Below are 17,850 nucleotides of genomic sequence, written 5' to 3'. Positions count from 1 at the left end.
GGGCCCTGCAAAGGGATGGGACTCACATACGTGCTAGAACGGCACAAGCCATGTACACTGTAGTCATGATGCTGTCAATAGCCAATGACTTAAAATTAAAACCTCCACAGTCATGCAGGCCAGGACTAGCTACCATGGATTAGCTACCTTCTCCTGCTGCCCCTTCTCCTTTTGTTCTTTGCTTCATGAAAAAGTTACAGATGAACAGGTACAAGATGGAAGATCATTATTTCCTGTTAATATATTAAAATGTATTCACTTCCATATTGAAAACAGTTTACTGATTTTTTTTTTTTTTTTGCTATAAGAAAATTTTTGTTTTAATTTTTATTTTTCACCCTTTTGGTACTGCTGTTTTATATACATATGTGGCACCAGTTTTAATTACAGGACTACATGTGCCCTATGCATGAAGATTATTCACTATCAATTACAAATATTGAATATTCACTAACTGTTTGATCCAGAGTGTGTTTCAATCAATTGACTCCTTCCATTAAGTTCGTTATCCTTTGGACTGGCATCCTACTGTATTAAATCAGTATTTTCCTCGAGATTTATAGTTCTTGTACTAGCTAAGTATCAAATGTACCAAATGGTAGGTACCAGCAACGTGAAATCTCATAGTTGCCTTAAAATCAAACCCAGAGTAAAGGAGATGGGCAGGCTGAATTTAATTCACATAAAACTGATAATTCTGGCAACCTGGCATTACGTGCTTCTCTTGCAAACTTTCTGGAAGAATTGTAGGAGATACCCACAGAATTTTCCAGTCACATAATGAATATAGAAAACAGTAATTAAATGGCTCCAAGGGTTTTCAGAATTAGAAATAATCAGTCTACCAGAAAAATTCAACAGCCAATATTTTTCACCCTTATACACACTAAAAAAGAAAAAGAAAACCAAAAACCAACAATATGTTTTATTGAGTCTTCCCTGTTACCTTGGTAAACATGGGTTTTCCATGCTGAGTGACCATGGTGCATTGATCACAGTCCACTGTGATAGATGAGTTGTGGTATGACTCTTTTGAGTGCTTGAGAATGTAATACAGGTCTGTTACACCTCCTTCAAAGACAGTGCTAAAATAACGAGGGATGAGGGTCCTTCCAATTGCTGTGAGGAAAATACAAAGCAGAATTCAGCAAATGCTCTAGGTTATAAAATTTCAAACCATTTGCTAACAGCACATGAATAATTTTAAGTGCAATGAAATCAAACTTTCATTTAACGAATATAATACATTTTTTCTCCCTTTTGTAGAGACAAAGTTGTGCCAGCTCCCACTGAAATCAATGAAAATGGCTGACTCCATTCAGAGGGAGTGGGCTCATCATATTTAATCTTTTTACATTGATGGCAAGTTAGAGTCACTCTTGAAACCATCTGCAAGGTTTTTTGTTCCAAAGTAATTATTACATGAAAACCCACATGATGTCAATTACTACTGAAAGCTGAATATTACCCGTAAGTGTATAAATCCAAGTGGTGAATATTGACAGAAATATACTTCTACACACCAAAAAGCAAAGCACTTTTTTATAAGGAGGTTGTGTACACATATGTTTGTTTGTGTGCAGGGACACATATATTTATATGTACCCACCCATACATGCACACACACACACACACATGCACGCTTGATTCAACAGGAGGGCTACTACTGAGAAATCAGAGTACTGGGGATTGAAGGAGGACCTGAGAATGGAAAACTAGAATGCTATACAATATATGACTACCCACAGGTCTATCTGGGATCTCTCTTTAGACCAGAATTTATGTCATAGGCTAGAAAGTCTGAGCAGACACCTGCACTCCCTTACATGCACCACTTAAACCCCAAACTGTGGACTGAAGGTATCCAATTCAGCAACACTTAGGCAAAATTCTCACTGAAGTCACATCTCTCACTTCAGTAGTAGAGTCAGGTAATTTTTACAAGGTCTAATTCCAAAAATGTAGTAGTGAGAGTGAGCTTCTGAATGTGCTTCAGAAGCACAAACTAGTAGCAGCACTGACATCAAAGGCAATTACCTCACATGCAACTCATGCTTTCCATCTCCTTCTTTACAGATAAATTTGAATGTAACCACAAATTGGTATAAGAGAACACTTCAGTTTATAATAGATGGATACTTCCATACCAAATGACTCATTTCTTTGCAAGCATTAATCAATCCACAGTAATTTTGAGTGGTGGATACATAAAAATTGCCTCCATTTTACAAGGAAAAACCAAGCAATCTAAATGTTCTCTTGGTAGAATGAGATAGGAAAGTCACCATCCACAGGCAAGATTAGAGTTTATTAGTTCCTAATTCTAATTTGTCTATTAGGACTGTGTGGTGACTCATTCCTCCCTCATTTGCTGTATAATTTTGAGAGTGTTTTCTACAAAAACTATTTTCATAGAAATTTTGCCAGAATATGAACAAAGGCTCCTGAACCTAAAAACGCATTTGCAAATGGGTGTTGCAAATTAAAAAATAAGGCATTTTCAGAATAGTTCTGTGAATACTGTTTTTGTTCTGTGCATTGCAATGTGGAATATTGTACAGGCAGTCATAATGCATATTGTATAATGAAAATATGCAAATATAGAAAATTAGGACTTGTTAAAGCTTTTGCTGTAATATCAGATATCAATGTAGTTTAATGTACAAAAATATACCACACTCTCTGGAAGTGGTTGACAATCAAGTGAATACATTGAAAGACTGTTATACGACTCTAGATCCTAAAAAACCCCACCCACTAACCATGCATATAATAATTTTCTACAGTCTTTTAATTTAATTTAGAAAAACTGAAGTCCAGTGTATTAGCACAGGATTTAACTCATGGTTTAACTCAAATTTCTTCATGTTGGTGTGGTATATAGCAAAAAGTGAAATTTACCCATCAAGTTAATTTCTTGCTCCCCTAAGGCTAATTAGTGCAAATTAAATTTCCTGCTAATCATCTTAAGCAGCAAATGGGCAATATGAAAATCCAGCATTCCTACTGATTGTGATAAACCTCTATTCATGTGACTTATGCACTGCATAAATATCTTGAAACTATTTAACTGCAGTTTATAGACTGTTCCCAAAGTAGCATGGTCACGTGGCATTGCTTTTTGCCCTGTATTTACAGCTACAACACATTAAAGAAGGCTAGAAGTACATTAAATAATTTATTCTCATTACTAGTAAGCATTTTAATAAAAATTAATTCCTAGGAAGCGTTATCTATGTTTGCCACAGGGATATGCTACTGTGAAGAACAAAGTGGGAGACCAAAAGGATGAAGAGGAATAGAGGTGCACACAAGGATATGGTCTGTGGAACCTGATTTTCCATGACAGATGCACGTGCAGACCTTGTCAGTCTGTAAAACTGAAAATAACTGATGCAAATATCCAGCATAAATGTTTATAGCTACATATTCAGCTCCAGAAGAAGCAGTAATGGAAACTTGTGTTAATGAGCAGATCTGCCCTCAGCTCACTATGTTGTTTTGCCACAAAAGACTGAAACATGTTCAAAGTTTTGGTTCTCTTCCCGAAGCACTCAATGGCTTAAAAAGATAATTTAATTTCTAGGATAAACATGCAACTCTGCAGCAGTAACAAGGTTTTTTGTGCAGGAGATGGCATTTCCAAGAACAACAAAGGGCTGTGGAATAGCTCTTACGAGGCCTAGAGATCATCCCAAACTTCAAGCATTTTTTTAGTGCAAAGGACTTTTCCTTGAATTTTTCTCTTCCAAGACATTATTGTGTAGATGAGTATGCAAGCACATATGTGTGTGTACTCCCTGCTTTGCTGCATGCATACATACAATCCTTTCCTGGGCAAAAGAATGGGAACATGGCAAAGGTGCTTTTCTTTCCCTTACTGCAGGTAGATGGACACGCTCATGTGTGGATGTACACACTCCACTCTGTCTCTGTCTCTACATGTCAACAAGATTTCAGCAACACTATGTAGCTTCTGTTTGAGATAGCAGAAGGATACTTTCTAGGAGCACCCTGAAAAATGTAAAGGCAGGATTGGATATGGGACAATTGTATACTTGTGGCCACTTCAGGATGTGGTCCAGCCATTCTTGTGCCAGTGAAGTGAAATCACCCCTTGTAGAGCACAGAGCAAGCTGCATGCCAGGTTGGCCTTGTATTTGCAATTCCCCAGTGGCAGTCACAGCAATAATGGAAAGTATAGTCTAAACAGCACATCCAATCCCACCAGTGGGGCTGAATGAAGTTTTATGTGCTACTGCAATTGGAATTCCTTTATATTTTAGAGTGTATTCTGTGGGTTTTAGTTCACAGAATACATGTTCGAGAATGTGTGTCTGTGCTCCTCCCTACCATACCACACCTCCCTAAACAAGCATCACATAGACCCAGCACACAGCTGAGTATGGAGAAGTTCTTGTAATTTCCTTTCCTAATGTCAGGACTTTATTCTTTCTCCAACCTTTTTGTTCACCCACCCCTCTGGTCCTATTGTCTGTTTCCTCAGCTTATGGTTGGTTGCTTATCTTCCAAGCTCACTGTTCAACTTCCAGTATCTCCCTGTCTTCTCTCCCTCCTCAAATGCTGCCCCTTTTTCTTTCGCTGCAGGAAACTCATTAACCTATCCTAATTCTACATGATTTCTTCATTCTTCTTACTTAGGAAGGCCCAGTTATTTAGTCTGTCTCTTTGTTCTCCTCCACACTGCCCAAAATGCCAACTTCACATACACTTTTTCAGTGTCCTTCCTGCCCAGCCAGGCTTCCACAGCTTCTTGTCCCAGGCTCCCTGCCTTAGCAGCCTAAGCTTTCCTTCTAGATCTTGATTTTGTGTGTTCCCCCCTGCCAACCCTCAAATTCCCTCTCTGCACACCCACTTTGTCTCCTCATAACAGGAGATTCTTTCTCCAAATTAATCTCATATTTCCTTCCTTCCTTCAGCTTCTCATCAGCCAGAGATCAGCCAAGAGGACCTCTTTACTCTTGAAAAAGGAAAGAGGTTTGGCCTCGCCCAGCCAAACATATCCCCATTCCCTATATTTTTCTCATTGACTTCCAACCCTCCCTTACTCCATCTTCTCCTTTCATCTGGCAGTTCCTATTTCTCTCTCCTCTATCATATCAATGTCATCTGGTCCTGATTTTTAGCCTCCTTTTTTTTTCCCCCTCCTCTTTCCTTTTCTTTCCTCTACATTCAGGTTAAGTGCCTTCCTTCATAAGGCCACCCAGATCCCAGGTGCATCTGCCAGCAGTGTAGAAGGGAAGGTTTCCTGCTCTTGCATGCACCACTGGCTGAGCCTTCCCTGTGGGTTTTGTAATGAAAATGACCATGGTTCCACATAGCCCTGAGCTGCAAAATATCTAGTTACTCTATGTAGTTGGCATGTGGATACCCCACTGGGCTCCTACTATGTACCTGGGAAGGCAGATCTTGGAAATTTCAGCTGTCAAACCCTAGTAAAGCCTGCACTGAATACCTGAGAATGGGTACCTTTCTTTTCCCCAAAATATTTAGAAATCTGCTAAAAGTCAGATTTGCATGAAGAGGACAAGAGGGATACCCCTACCACAAAGGTGAGCAACCCTACTCCAAAGCATACAGATTTTTAAACATTTAAGAAACAAACTTGCAACACTTCTAACATGGAAAAAATACCTTCATCTATACAAATAACAACAGGCTTTTACTGTCCCATTACCCAGAAAAGACCATTTAATAGTGTGAAATGTGACACCCCACATTGCAAGACACTGTATATACTAGAAGGAAAAATCACCTGCACCTCAGCATTCAGGCATTCATTCCAGATCACTGGAATGCTGCTTTAAATTATCATTTTTTCCTGGGCAGCATTCCTCCCTAGCTGAGGGGGGATTTCTTACGAGAAGTGGGCACTGCCACTTAATCTTTGCTGAATTTTGCTAGCAGTTGCCCAGATAGCAAAGCAAAGTAACAAAGATCAGCTGGATTTAGCAACAGGAAATAGTTATTTATATGAAAATGTCTGTAAGAAAGGCATATCTGAAATGAGTATTTTGCACAAAAAAGAATGCTGTCATGCACTGGCATGACATAACTTTAGCTTATTTTGTAGCATGACAGCTTGGCTGCATGTGATTCCATGTAACTTTTCCATGGATCAGAGACCAAAAAACAATTTCAGAATTAAGTAAGATAGATTTGTGACACCCCCCAAATATGAGTGGTCCAGAAATCAATTAATTCAATCTATGAACATAGGCAAAAAGCTTTATAGGTCAGTAACAGTTATGTTATATATAATTCCTCAAGTATCACAGCTGGGGAATTCTAAGGAATAGAATGAAACCATATGACATATTAAATGGCTCAAGGCCTGCTTCTCAAGGAGGGAAGCACTGAGGACACACTCCTGCTTTTTGGCCTGGGCATGCACCAATGATGATTAGGGTGTCCCTCTCTCACCCTGATCTTTTAGTTTATTTTCCCTTTCAAATATGTTTGCCTGAGCGTAAAACACTTCATTCTGTCAGGAATATGTATAATTCTGGAATTGTTTTTCCATCCCAAACTGAGCCAAAAAGTCCAATGATCTCCAGATGGGATTGTCCATAACTTGTGAAGTTTAGGGTTTTTCCAAGCCTCAGATGAGCTGTGGGTAGAAAGCCAGCTAAAAAAATAATTTACAATATAATTTTGGTATCACCACACGGTGTGGTGGCGATGGTACTGTTGGATGGTTGGGGTTTTTTTCCCTGAGGAAGACTTGAGTTAAACAGAAAGTAAACATGTTTTTGTAGTCCGCAGGAAACTGGTATTATTTGTGGGCTAGGAATAGTTGAAGAACATTTCCTCCCTTTGTGTGCCAAAGATAGGCTGTCAAAATCTCAAAGCCCCCTCTACAGAATGAAGGGTCACGGCCTCTTTGCAGAAGCAGGGCTTGATAGCAAACCCCTCCTTGCTCACTGAACTGCTCATGTGTTACCTTTACAGTAGAAGCTCTCAGAATCAGACATTTGGATTTAGCATATACACCATGTAAAATAACTGCCAAGTTGGTGTAGAAGAGAAACAACGGAAGTGTTAACCAGTGAAATAAAAATATTGGTTTTATTGCTCTCAGGCTGGTTTTTTTTTTGCAGCTTGAATCCTGTCAAGTCCTCTGTCTTTAATTAAAGCTAGGTTATAAAATAAGTAATAAAACAGAAATGAATAAACCCCAAAAAATATAAAAGATAAAAAGCCTTTAACAGTTACACAGAATCAGCAACAGAATGAAAAAAACCACTCTCTGCCTATAGCTCAAAGGAATTCTGGAAGCTCTGGTGCAGCCTGCAGCTGATTATCTCATCAACATGATATAGATGGGCTCGAGGAACACTGCTGGTTGGAGCTGTGGATTTTTTTGGCTCCCAATACAAAATGTTGAGCTGTCCCATAAACCTCTAGGCAGACTATGAGAGTCTCTTGCTTGAAAGATTATCACAGTTGGATCTCAGTAATTAAATGGAGATGTAACTAACTCTCCTCAGCCAGATGCAGGGACTAGGGAAGCCAGGAGACAGCAGCCCGTTGATTGCAAATGAACCTTCCTGGGCACTGCAAAAGAGAGCATGAGCTTTCTGTTAATTGTTAATTGACATCTCTGGGCATGGCTAACTAACAGCTGCATGGGCCAGAGCTTGGCATGTTCATTTACATATGTTCCTGTAACTGAAGTGAACAAATCAGTACACACAGAGCAAAACTTTGTGGAGTTGCACAACACATGGCTGCTATTCTGACTACATTTCTATTTGCCCAAAATTGTCCCAGTGAAAGAGCACATCAGCCTGTTCTTCCAGACATGGTCCATCTGGCTGCCATGTGGAGGGAGGAATCCCTCTCTGAAGCTGGACAACAGCACAGCTCCAGTTTTCAGTACTGTGACCTGCTCTCTGGAAGAGCTTCAAGGCAGGACGCTCATGGGACTGCTCCTCCACCTCTGTAAGACCTTATCTGCTGAGTGGATTCAAACCCAAACAACACAAATCTGTCAATTCCTAGGAAAAGCTGCTGTCAGATTTGATAGTGTGGCATGGAAGGCAGTGAAAAGACGGTCTAATAAGTCCAAATTCTGTCTGACAGAGACATGTGGGCCATGTTGATTAAACCACCCACATGTATCCAAGGCAGAAGCTGGCACACACAGACCTGTCCTTTTTAAATCCCTATCTAGTGTGTAAGATTGGGCTTCTATCATGTAGGTTACTTTTAGAATAAAAATTAGAATATGTGATTAATTTCTGCTTATAGAAATTTCTAGTTATTTATACAAACTACATATTAAGTAAGAGTAGAGGTATGATATAAAATCTATACAATAGCAATAATGATAACACTATATTAGAGAACACTAGTGTACTTTTAATAGTATTATAACAGTAATATATTACATTGTATTCGCACATTCAGAAAACATACATATAATCTACCCATATTATAACTTTTAAACACCATGAATTTTGGAAGAGAGGGGAAGTAGTACTTCCATATGGCAAAATCACACCTTTTAAGGAGTAAAATTAGCATATTCTTAATTAACATATTCTTCCCATGTACTTAAAATTATGGTTTTATTTTTAATGATCTACTTAGCACCTTTTGGATATTGTGGAAATCTAATGTTTCTAACCAATTTGCCTTTGTTCTCAATTTTTGACAAAATTACAAAGTAGAATGTGTAACATGGATTCAGTACTGTTATTCAGTGATTTGAATCCTTCCCACAACCAGAACCCAATGGTTTTGTTTAGCTCCATGACACTTTCACACTATATGCAGTATCTTATTTACTTTATATCAACAACACTGCCTACAGTTAAAGGCTATAACCCAAAATATTAAAGCTTATAAAGTTGCAAATGTGTAGGTTTTTTCTCTCCAATTCCTTCTAGCCTGTATAACTCAATCATTGTGGTAGGTCTGACCGTGCCTTTCCTCCAGTATTTTCTAACAGCATTTTACCCTTGTGAGGATTTGTGTGTATAATTTGATTCACTTGACAGTGTATTTCCTTTTTTCGAAAGAGCGTAACCAGCACTTCAATCCTCTAAAACACACTTGAGTCAAGAGCAAGTAACAGAAACTATGACAATGAGACCTCGGCTTTACTCGCCACACCTTATGACCCTTATTCTCAACAGACACATAATCTGCAACTCAGTCCTAAACCCTTCATCCCTCTGAAGAGAGACAATATTTCGCTATAATTCATTTTGGTAAAAACATTCAGAACAGAACTATAAACCCTTCTATATGTCTCAGCACAAAGCTAAACTGCATCAGCGTAATTTTTAATTAAGGTTCAGCCAGTCTACAATAAAATCTCCTCCCAACCATTTTCTTTTTACACTGGCAGCTGACCACCAGTCTTTAAAGAACTGCTCAGTACAAAATTCATTCATCAGATCTCGAGTATTTCGGCCTCAGGCTAAGAGAGTCTGGACCAGGGAATGTAGAGAGCAAGCAGCAGAGTCCAAGATCCCTTCCACAGGATAGCACCTGGACTTGGAGAGCACCTCTGGTCATCATCCCACCCTCCCTCAGAGAAGGTGCACCTGCAGTGGCGTGGCTAGGGCTATGTCCAACTGGGTTTCGAGTACCTCCAAAGATGGAGCCTCTCTGGGTAACCTGTGCAAGTGTTTGACCACCTTTGAAGGAAAACAGTTTTTCTTGTGTTTAAATGAAATTTTCTGTGTTTCACTTTGTGCTCACTGCCTCTTGCATTACACTGGGCAATACTGAGAAGTCTGACTCTATCTTCTTTACTCTGTCCCCATCATATATTTACTCACATTATAGGCTTCTCCAAGCTGCAGAGTCTCAACTCTCTCAGCCTCTCCTCACAGAGCAAATCCTCCTTAACATATTCATGTCTCTTTTCTGGACTCACTCCAATATATCCATATCTTGCTTTTAAGTGGTGAGTCCAAACTGACTGTCCTACACCAGATGTGTCTCACCAGTGCTGAGGGAAAGATCACCTGCCTCAAACTCTCCCTCATGCAGCCCAGGAGGCTGTTGATTTCTCTGCTGCAGTGGCACATAGCTGGCTCTCAGTCAACTTCAACTCTCGGCTCCTTTCCTGCAGGTCTCATAACCAGTGTCTGAACCTGAAGCACAAAGCCCTGCACAGTTCCGTACCAGGTTCAAGCTTTAATTTTTTTCTCCGTATCCACTGACAACACTAAGTAGCCTGCTACTTGATCCTAAAATGAAAACTCAGAGCCCATACAATTTATTTTTTAAACAACTGAATTAGATTTCTAATAGTAGAGAGCAGGCCAGACATTGAAAAACTCAGAATTCGTCATGGCAGGCAGGTTTATCAGGAAGCATATGGTATAAGCTGATTTTTTAGGCTGGAGGGGAGAAATGTTTAGGTGGATTACCCATGTTCTTGTTCCACAGACAAAAAGACATACCTTAGATGAGGAAGCTCCAGTTTTAACTCTAAAACTTCCATGTCTTATAAATCAAAACCATCACTCCCATGATGAATATTTATCAAAGAGAGTATTTGTGTTTGCATAAAAATTCTACACTCTGAATGCAAATAAAGCCAGAACAAATGGTTTGCCTGCTTGCAGTATACAGCCACTCACACTTCTGTCTTTGCTAATCATTCTGTTTGAAGAAAGAGTAGTTCAGTTAACTTTGTTCAACAACTGCAAAGAAGAAAGTTTTAAAAGCAAACCAGAGAGGTTATTCACAGCTGTATGACAAACCACTGTCAAAACATAACAAACCACAACCAAACCCAAGCGGAAAATGACAAAATGTAAGACCGTAAAAATGATGGAAATGGTGCAGGACAGGCATTTTAGATGAACAAATGCAATCTGTACCAGCATAAAGGACCAACACAGCAGAGAAAATGATACCCAGAAAAGTTGTCTCAAGAAATAAAGGCAAAAACATAAAATTCAAGTGACAGGACACCAAAAGGAAGGGACAAAAACCAGGGAAACCATCCAGTTGCATTAAATCAAGCACACCCCTGACCCCTGACTTCATCTGACCTAGTAGAATGCTAAACAAGGCATGAAAAAAAAGGAATTATGTAAAAACATAAGCAAAATGATGTGATAGATAAAGTGATATTTGCTATACCCTCACAGACTGCCACAATTCTTTTAAGCAGGTACTCAAGCTGGTCTGAGTCAGAATGTAGACAAAGACCTCAGAACCAAAGCTTGGCTGCTGCAGAAAACAGGTGTTTGCCTTTCTGTGGTGTGTTCATGCTGGTCGTGGGTTAAGTGACCAACCCACATATTTCACAGCCATCCACTTGATTAATCACTTATTGATCTAAATCAAACAGTTCCATGAAAATTAGGCAAATCACTGGAACCACACCAACTACCACTTGCTAAGAACTTTGCCATTATGCTGGTAATCTGCCTTCCCTTTCCCCTTCCTCCCCCAAAATTGTATAAATATTCCAATTATTGCTACAAAAGCACATAGGAAGATCTGTTGTGCTATATTTTCTGGAGTGAAGTTGTTCTGGAGACAGATGTCTACAAATATAATTCTACCAGTTTCTCATCTCCAGTCTCTCCTCTGAGCCATGTTGAGATGGAAAGCTGAGGCAGAAAAAAAAGTCTTATACATATTCTAGAAATACTATTTAACACATGCAGCCTGTATAAGGGAAGAATAAACAAATGAGAAAGTACTGATCTCAAAAATGCATAGGTCCCTTTTACCCTTAGAAATGCTGGAAGAGAAGCTGTGAGTGACTGAGACAGAGTAGCATTTGTAGTGCAGGGCTTTTCCACTTCTAAAGTTCCTGATTTTCATCCAGGCAAAATCAGCAACATCACACACCTTTAATTAGCTGAAACTCTGATAAATTCTATTTTTGGTTTCAGTCCTGTTTGTATCTACCAGAACAGCACCTCATGTCATCACCACCATGCCCGATGGGAAGCCTCAGGACACCACTCATGATGTGAAGTCTGAGGACAAGCACAGGCTGCTGGGACCTCAGAGGGTTTAGCTCAGACAGAATTTACCTTTCTTCTTGGATGCTTTCTGCAGCTCTCTACAAGCTCCCTTCTACTGAGAGATAGCAATAGCAGTACTTATGGCAGCCAGTTTAAGTAGTGGAAGCTACTCCTTCATCGTGGTTAGTACAGTGTAAACATAGCCATGAATGTTTCTATACAGCATATTGTAGGCAGACACCAACTTGCTCTGCTAACACTCTGAATAACCCAAAAACTACATGTTTGCATATCTTGGTATAATGTCTGAGGACGGAATTCCTGTGAAGAGACAATATATTGCTTTGGGCTCTGAGATGATGAAAATGGCCACACAGCATCTGGTCAGCTTGTGTGTGCGTGTGTGCAAAACGGGCTCATATAGGCATTTGTCACACAGGCACAGCTGACCTCCTCAACACTAAGAATTCTTTTCCTGGCAAGACTGCAACCCACAGACTGGCCATGTGAAAGAGAAAGATAGTCCTTTCCCTGAACACAGGACTTTATGCTCAACCACTGTCAGTCAAGCATCACAGCATGGTCCACATTCAGGTGAAAAGTATCAGAGGTGAAATGGGTTGATATGTGCATCAAAGAGGCGATAACATAGTGGGGAGTGTGTCTGGAGAACTGGTGGGAGGTGAGGGGTTACGGTGACACCATAAAAGATATACATGGCATTCTCAAAATCCTCAAACTGCATTAAGCACATGTGGATTGATAACCAGCATGATTTTTCTGGTAATTTTATGCCGTAGATGTATGAACAATATCTCACCAGTGGATAATATCAGTTGTCAGTTATATACATGTTTTATAACAACCAGAACACTCTTTTTCAAAAAGCTGTTGGTGGTTGGCTTTGATTTCTTTTTTTCTGCAGCAAAGCTTGCTTTCCCACTCTCTTTCAAGCTCACGGAAGCTAACTGCAGAGAAAGTAAAAATGGTATTGAACACACTGGACAAAATAATTAGAAAAATAGTCTACAATTTAAAAATGTTTTGTTGGTTTTAAAAGTGTGCCTTGTTTATTACCCTTAAAATGAAGTGCCCTGTGTTCAGTTATACAAATCAGATGTCTGACAAAATAACACGAAATAATAAAGAAGCACTTTCAGAAAAGGGCAAGCAATGTAGCAGGTTTATAAGCTTCAGTCAGAACACACATTATACGTAGTTTTTAATAAAATTTAATGCAAGTAATGCAGAATGCTCTTAACTCTAAAAAGGTAACGTCAGTAATAAGTACTACAACAAATCTGTGCTGAAGTTGAAACAACCACTTCCTATGTTTTCTGTCCTTTTAGTTGTATGATACATTTTTTCACATTTCCCAGAGAGTCATTACATTATCTTCTTGGAATAGTTTTTCTACAATGACTCACTGTGATTTCTGGAACTACCATAGGTACGATAGAGTTCCCATGACACTCTTGAACTGTCACTGTTTGGACAATTTCAGGGACTCCCTGATCATAGAACATCACCACCACCACCACACATGATCAACCCAAATTCCCACCCGGACCAACACCATTGCTTAACAACAGACAAACTAGAAACTTAAGAAAAAAAATGGAAAAAAAAAAGGACAAGTGTGGCACAATCCTTGCCCTGGTCCATCACACCTACTTCCAAAAATAAACACATAGAAAGCTACAGAAGTGTTTGTTGCATACAATTAGACAAGCTACCAACAGCTGTTGACATCCCCATGCTCCAGAAGCCACCCTAAAACCTCTTATTTAATAACAGAAAAATACATACAGGCTTTATTATCTTAGGCTGAAAGCATATAAAATTTTTCTCTTGGAACATATTTTCCTACAGAACTTCAAGAAAGAAATTCAAGGTGGGAAGCTCTTTTCTAAAGATCCAGCAATAACTTTTATCTATCAGCAGTGCTTGATAGGGTTACAGTGCAAGTCTCCCAAAAAGAATCCCTGTAGACACTGAAGAGAATGACCCCAGATAGGTAACTCAATGCTCTGATATCTTAATATGTATATGACCATGCAATTCAAAATACTTCTTTGAAAAATTAAATATTTTTTTTTCAAAATCTACCAATTAAAAAACTTAAAGAAATCATCTAAAATGGAAAAACTAATTTAATTTGGTATACTTCGAACTCATTATGTTAAACAGGACTCTGCATAAAAATAAAATACTCCATCTTGCAGTGTGAACATGCAAATATATTGCTGTATACATATGTATTTGAAATATCCCCCTGACTTTCAAATAATTTGTACATATCTCACAACTAAGAACATACATTTTTTTAACATCAGCATTGCAAACTCAACTCAGGATCTGGAAACAAATTCGTGTGCCAGCTACTGCAGTGAATAGCAAGCTGACTTACTTGTTTACAAAGCCTAACACCATGTAAGAGTAAGCTTGGTAGGTACCAATTCATACTTTCATTATGCAACAAATAAAAAAGGTGCTGGAATAAAATGCAGAAAACACCAGCACAAAATTGTTCTGTTGTTCCGTTACACAGAAGAGTAAGAGAAAGTAACACTCCTACAAAGTTGTTTTTTTCACCATAACCATAGAAAAACATCTTTGCCTAAAGTCAACTTCCTTCACTGCATTAATACACTAGTACATTAATATTTGCAAATATTTCTCCCCCTGTTAATACTGATCTTATTTCAGACATTATTCACAAATACTGGCCCCTCATGCATCTCCACTTTAACAGCAGGAATTTTGTTTGCATAATGATGAGGAGAATTAAAAAAAATAATTTTCATTTATGTGAAGTTAGTCACCTAAGAGGTGAGGGCAGAGGAGGAGTGCTGTACTCTCAAGCAGACCAGGTAGCTGCACTGTTTCTGCTCCACATGCTTCTGGATTATGCCAAAAAAGCACGCTGAACACAACTGGAAAACATGGGCTCTACTCTGCAACTGCTTTCTAATATAAAATGAAGCTTACATATTTTTTTTCAGCAAAATTGAGGATTAATTCAAAACTGTCATTTTGCTACGAAAAATAGAAATGGAGGAAAAATTGCCCACAGTGATGCATAAAACAATTTAGATAAATAGGAGTTGTTCCCAGACCTCTGCACAAGCCTTGGACTGAACATGACATTTAAAATTTTTTTGGATAAGTGCTCTTGTATTTCATACAGTACTTTAACCATATCACTTCTATCCTCCTGTTCCTAGAATCAGCACAACTACAAATATAAAATAAAAGGCTGTTCTTACATACCTCACATCTGGTTAGAGTTAGGAAGTGCTAAAAATCATGTGAGGGAGTTTATTCTTTCAGGCTGTTGAGTTTGAAATTCTGGTTGTTTCTTGCTTTTGCAAGAACCACAGAGGCAAATGGTCCTTAAAAAGGGATGGCTGTTTTGCTTGCCATTACAAAAGACTGAAATTACTTTGTTGGACTGAGCTATGGCTTTGACCTTAGCAATAGGTCATTAAATATTTGAATGTATGCAAGATAACACAGAAAACAATTCACAGCAACCAATGTGATATTAAAACCTCTCCTCCCCAGGCTTTGTACCCAGCAAGTGCCTGCACTGACTGCACAGTGTGCCACAACGCATGTCACATAGCTGCAGACAAGATTCATGGGGTGGTTTGGTTTCGCCACGCCATACAGCCGAGTCTCACCTGTCACTGCCCTGACACTGGTACAGGTATAGGGCCCCATACTTCTGAAAGAAGAAAATACCACCCCTCTCTTACATCATGTGCTTTGTGTCCACTTCAGGAGCCATACACACTTAGCAAAGTAATTCTGAATTTCTCCAGGATAATCATCTATGCCTACATGCTCACGCAGCATTCTGCTGGGGTGGAACAGGAGCTTCTAACCACACACACATTTTGTTGGCAAAGCAGCATGAGTCTGATTTCCCAGAGCTATTCCCATGAGGTGGTGTGCAGCATAGTCACAAGCAGTGGCTCTGAGTGACTTTTGTCACCTTTAATGTCTCCTAAAAATCCACCACTTCCAAGGCAGATGGCAGGCTACACCCCCAAAGAGCAACTTCACAGGAAGCCTTTGCTCTGCGTGGGGATGCTGCCTAAGGAAGCTGAACTTTTGCTCCTCCTCTTCTATTTCCACCTGCTTTTTTCCCCTTGAGTCTCATCACTTGTATGTCATCCCATTCACATTTTACTCCCATATTGTAAGCTGTCTGCTCCATTCAATGTCCTTCAAAGGGGTACTCACACGGAAGTCACTCACAAGGTCACCCAAAGCATTTCCATTGAAGAATTTGAGTTTGCTGCTTGTTTGCTGTTATTTGTGCTCTGTATGTTCTTAGTAGTGATAAATGCACCCAAACCTTCAGAATCATCAGAAAGGTGATGGGAATGGTTGAATTTCAAAACACAGGTTTTCATGCAACTCTGAGAAGATTTAAGAGCAAATGGTAGTATTAACATAACATTTTTGTTTACTGCATCAGTTACAAGTCACACTTGAGGAATGACACTCTTAACAGTGTCAAGAAAAAGTGGCGTTTACTTTATAAGGAGTAAATTTTAACCCAAATAGGATCAGAAACCAAGAAAAATTCTTTTTTTTTTTTTTCTTCAGAGAAATGTCTATGTTTACACTCCAGTGCCATAGAAAAAACTTCCAATATCTATGTTGTGGGTGTCTTTTTTTGTCTCCCCAGTGATTCCAGAAATTAAGAATATTTTGATATATTCTATAGTCATCTGTTTTAAATAAAACATCCTTTATGTAACCAGCCGACGTGGAATAATCATCTCCTTTCCATACACCATGCTAACTGTACTGACTGTGGTACATTGGGGTGACATGTCCTAGGCAAATGCCACGTTTGCAGACTAGTCCCAAGAGAATGACTGCCAGTGGATGTTTCTTAAAGGGCACAGTGAGATGACAATTATGGGGGATTCTTCAGCTACCTGCCCATCTATGAATCATTCTCTTAGATTTACCAGGAATTACTACATTGTCTTTATTAAAGGTGATTCTAAGCAGAAGTCTTGCTGAAACATTGAATAAAAACTGTACTGCTGATGACATTAGATACGCTGAAGGGAAGAGTCATTGGCTGCTTCTCTGCTAACCACAGGAAAACACTACTGCAAGATGGATGATCCATATTAGTGATACCACAGTGGTGTCACTGTGATGGAAAATTGTACAGGTTTTCTTTTTGTCTTTTTCACTATTTTTTCAGAATGCATCACTGACAGTAGTAATATGAAACTGCTCTTATTTGAAATGTAGTAGCCTAGAAAATACATAAACTGATGCCAGTGTGTCTTCTACAGAACAGAAGAATCCCAGGGGGCTCCTGTTATAAGACTGTTCCAGTACAGGTCAACTGTTGCAGTATTCAGCAACCTAAATATCATTAAAGTAGTTATTTCCTACTATTCCTTTCCTATCTAACACCTTTTTGAGCAAAAATTTTGATGTTTCCTCCAGTACATGTTTTTGAATATGCTGATCTGGCTTGTTGTTGCAAAACACACGGGTGATACGCAGAAATGAATCTTGTGTTTCCAATCCTACAAAGTAGTGTGTTCATGTGGTTCACTCTGCACCACAGTTTTGCCTCCTGACTCCTCTGCATGGGTACAAGAGACATTTACTTTGTATATTACTTAACTGGTAAAATTAGGATACTCTTCCCCCAAAAAAGTTCTAGAAATGTAAGCTCACTTTAACAGCAATTTTCTATATGATCTGGCACGAAGTTACTGCCATGGAAGGCACTGACAACAGGGAACAATTCCCTTCCAAAGTTGAAAGATATATTTTAAAACCAGGAAACCAACAATTGTGTTTATTCATTTATGCTTTTGAAGCATAAATA

General features: G+C 39.0%; 1 protein-coding gene across 11 annotated transcripts in view; it reads right to left on the bottom strand.

Moving 5' to 3' along the window:
* LDB2 (LIM domain binding 2) overlaps positions 1–17,850 on the bottom strand; it is a 213,153-nt gene that overhangs the window by 51,561 nt on the left and 143,742 nt on the right. For all 11 annotated transcript variants that reach the window (XM_042053223.1, XM_042053225.1, XM_042053226.1 and 8 more), the window contains exon 3: positions 947–1,119. In XM_042053223.1, the coding sequence (XP_041909157.1) occupies positions 947–1,119 (173 nt within the window). The remainder of the gene's footprint in view (positions 1–946; positions 1,120–17,850) is intronic.

Source organism: Corvus kubaryi, unplaced genomic scaffold (genome assembly GCF_017639235.1).
Source record: "Corvus kubaryi isolate FWS band 111438036 unplaced genomic scaffold, C.kubaryi_AGA036_p1.0 split1-131, whole genome shotgun sequence".
Taxonomy (NCBI): Eukaryota; Metazoa; Chordata; class Aves; order Passeriformes; family Corvidae; genus Corvus; species Corvus kubaryi.
Note: the sequence above shows the minus strand (reverse complement) of the source record. Positions and strands in the feature narration are given on the sequence as shown.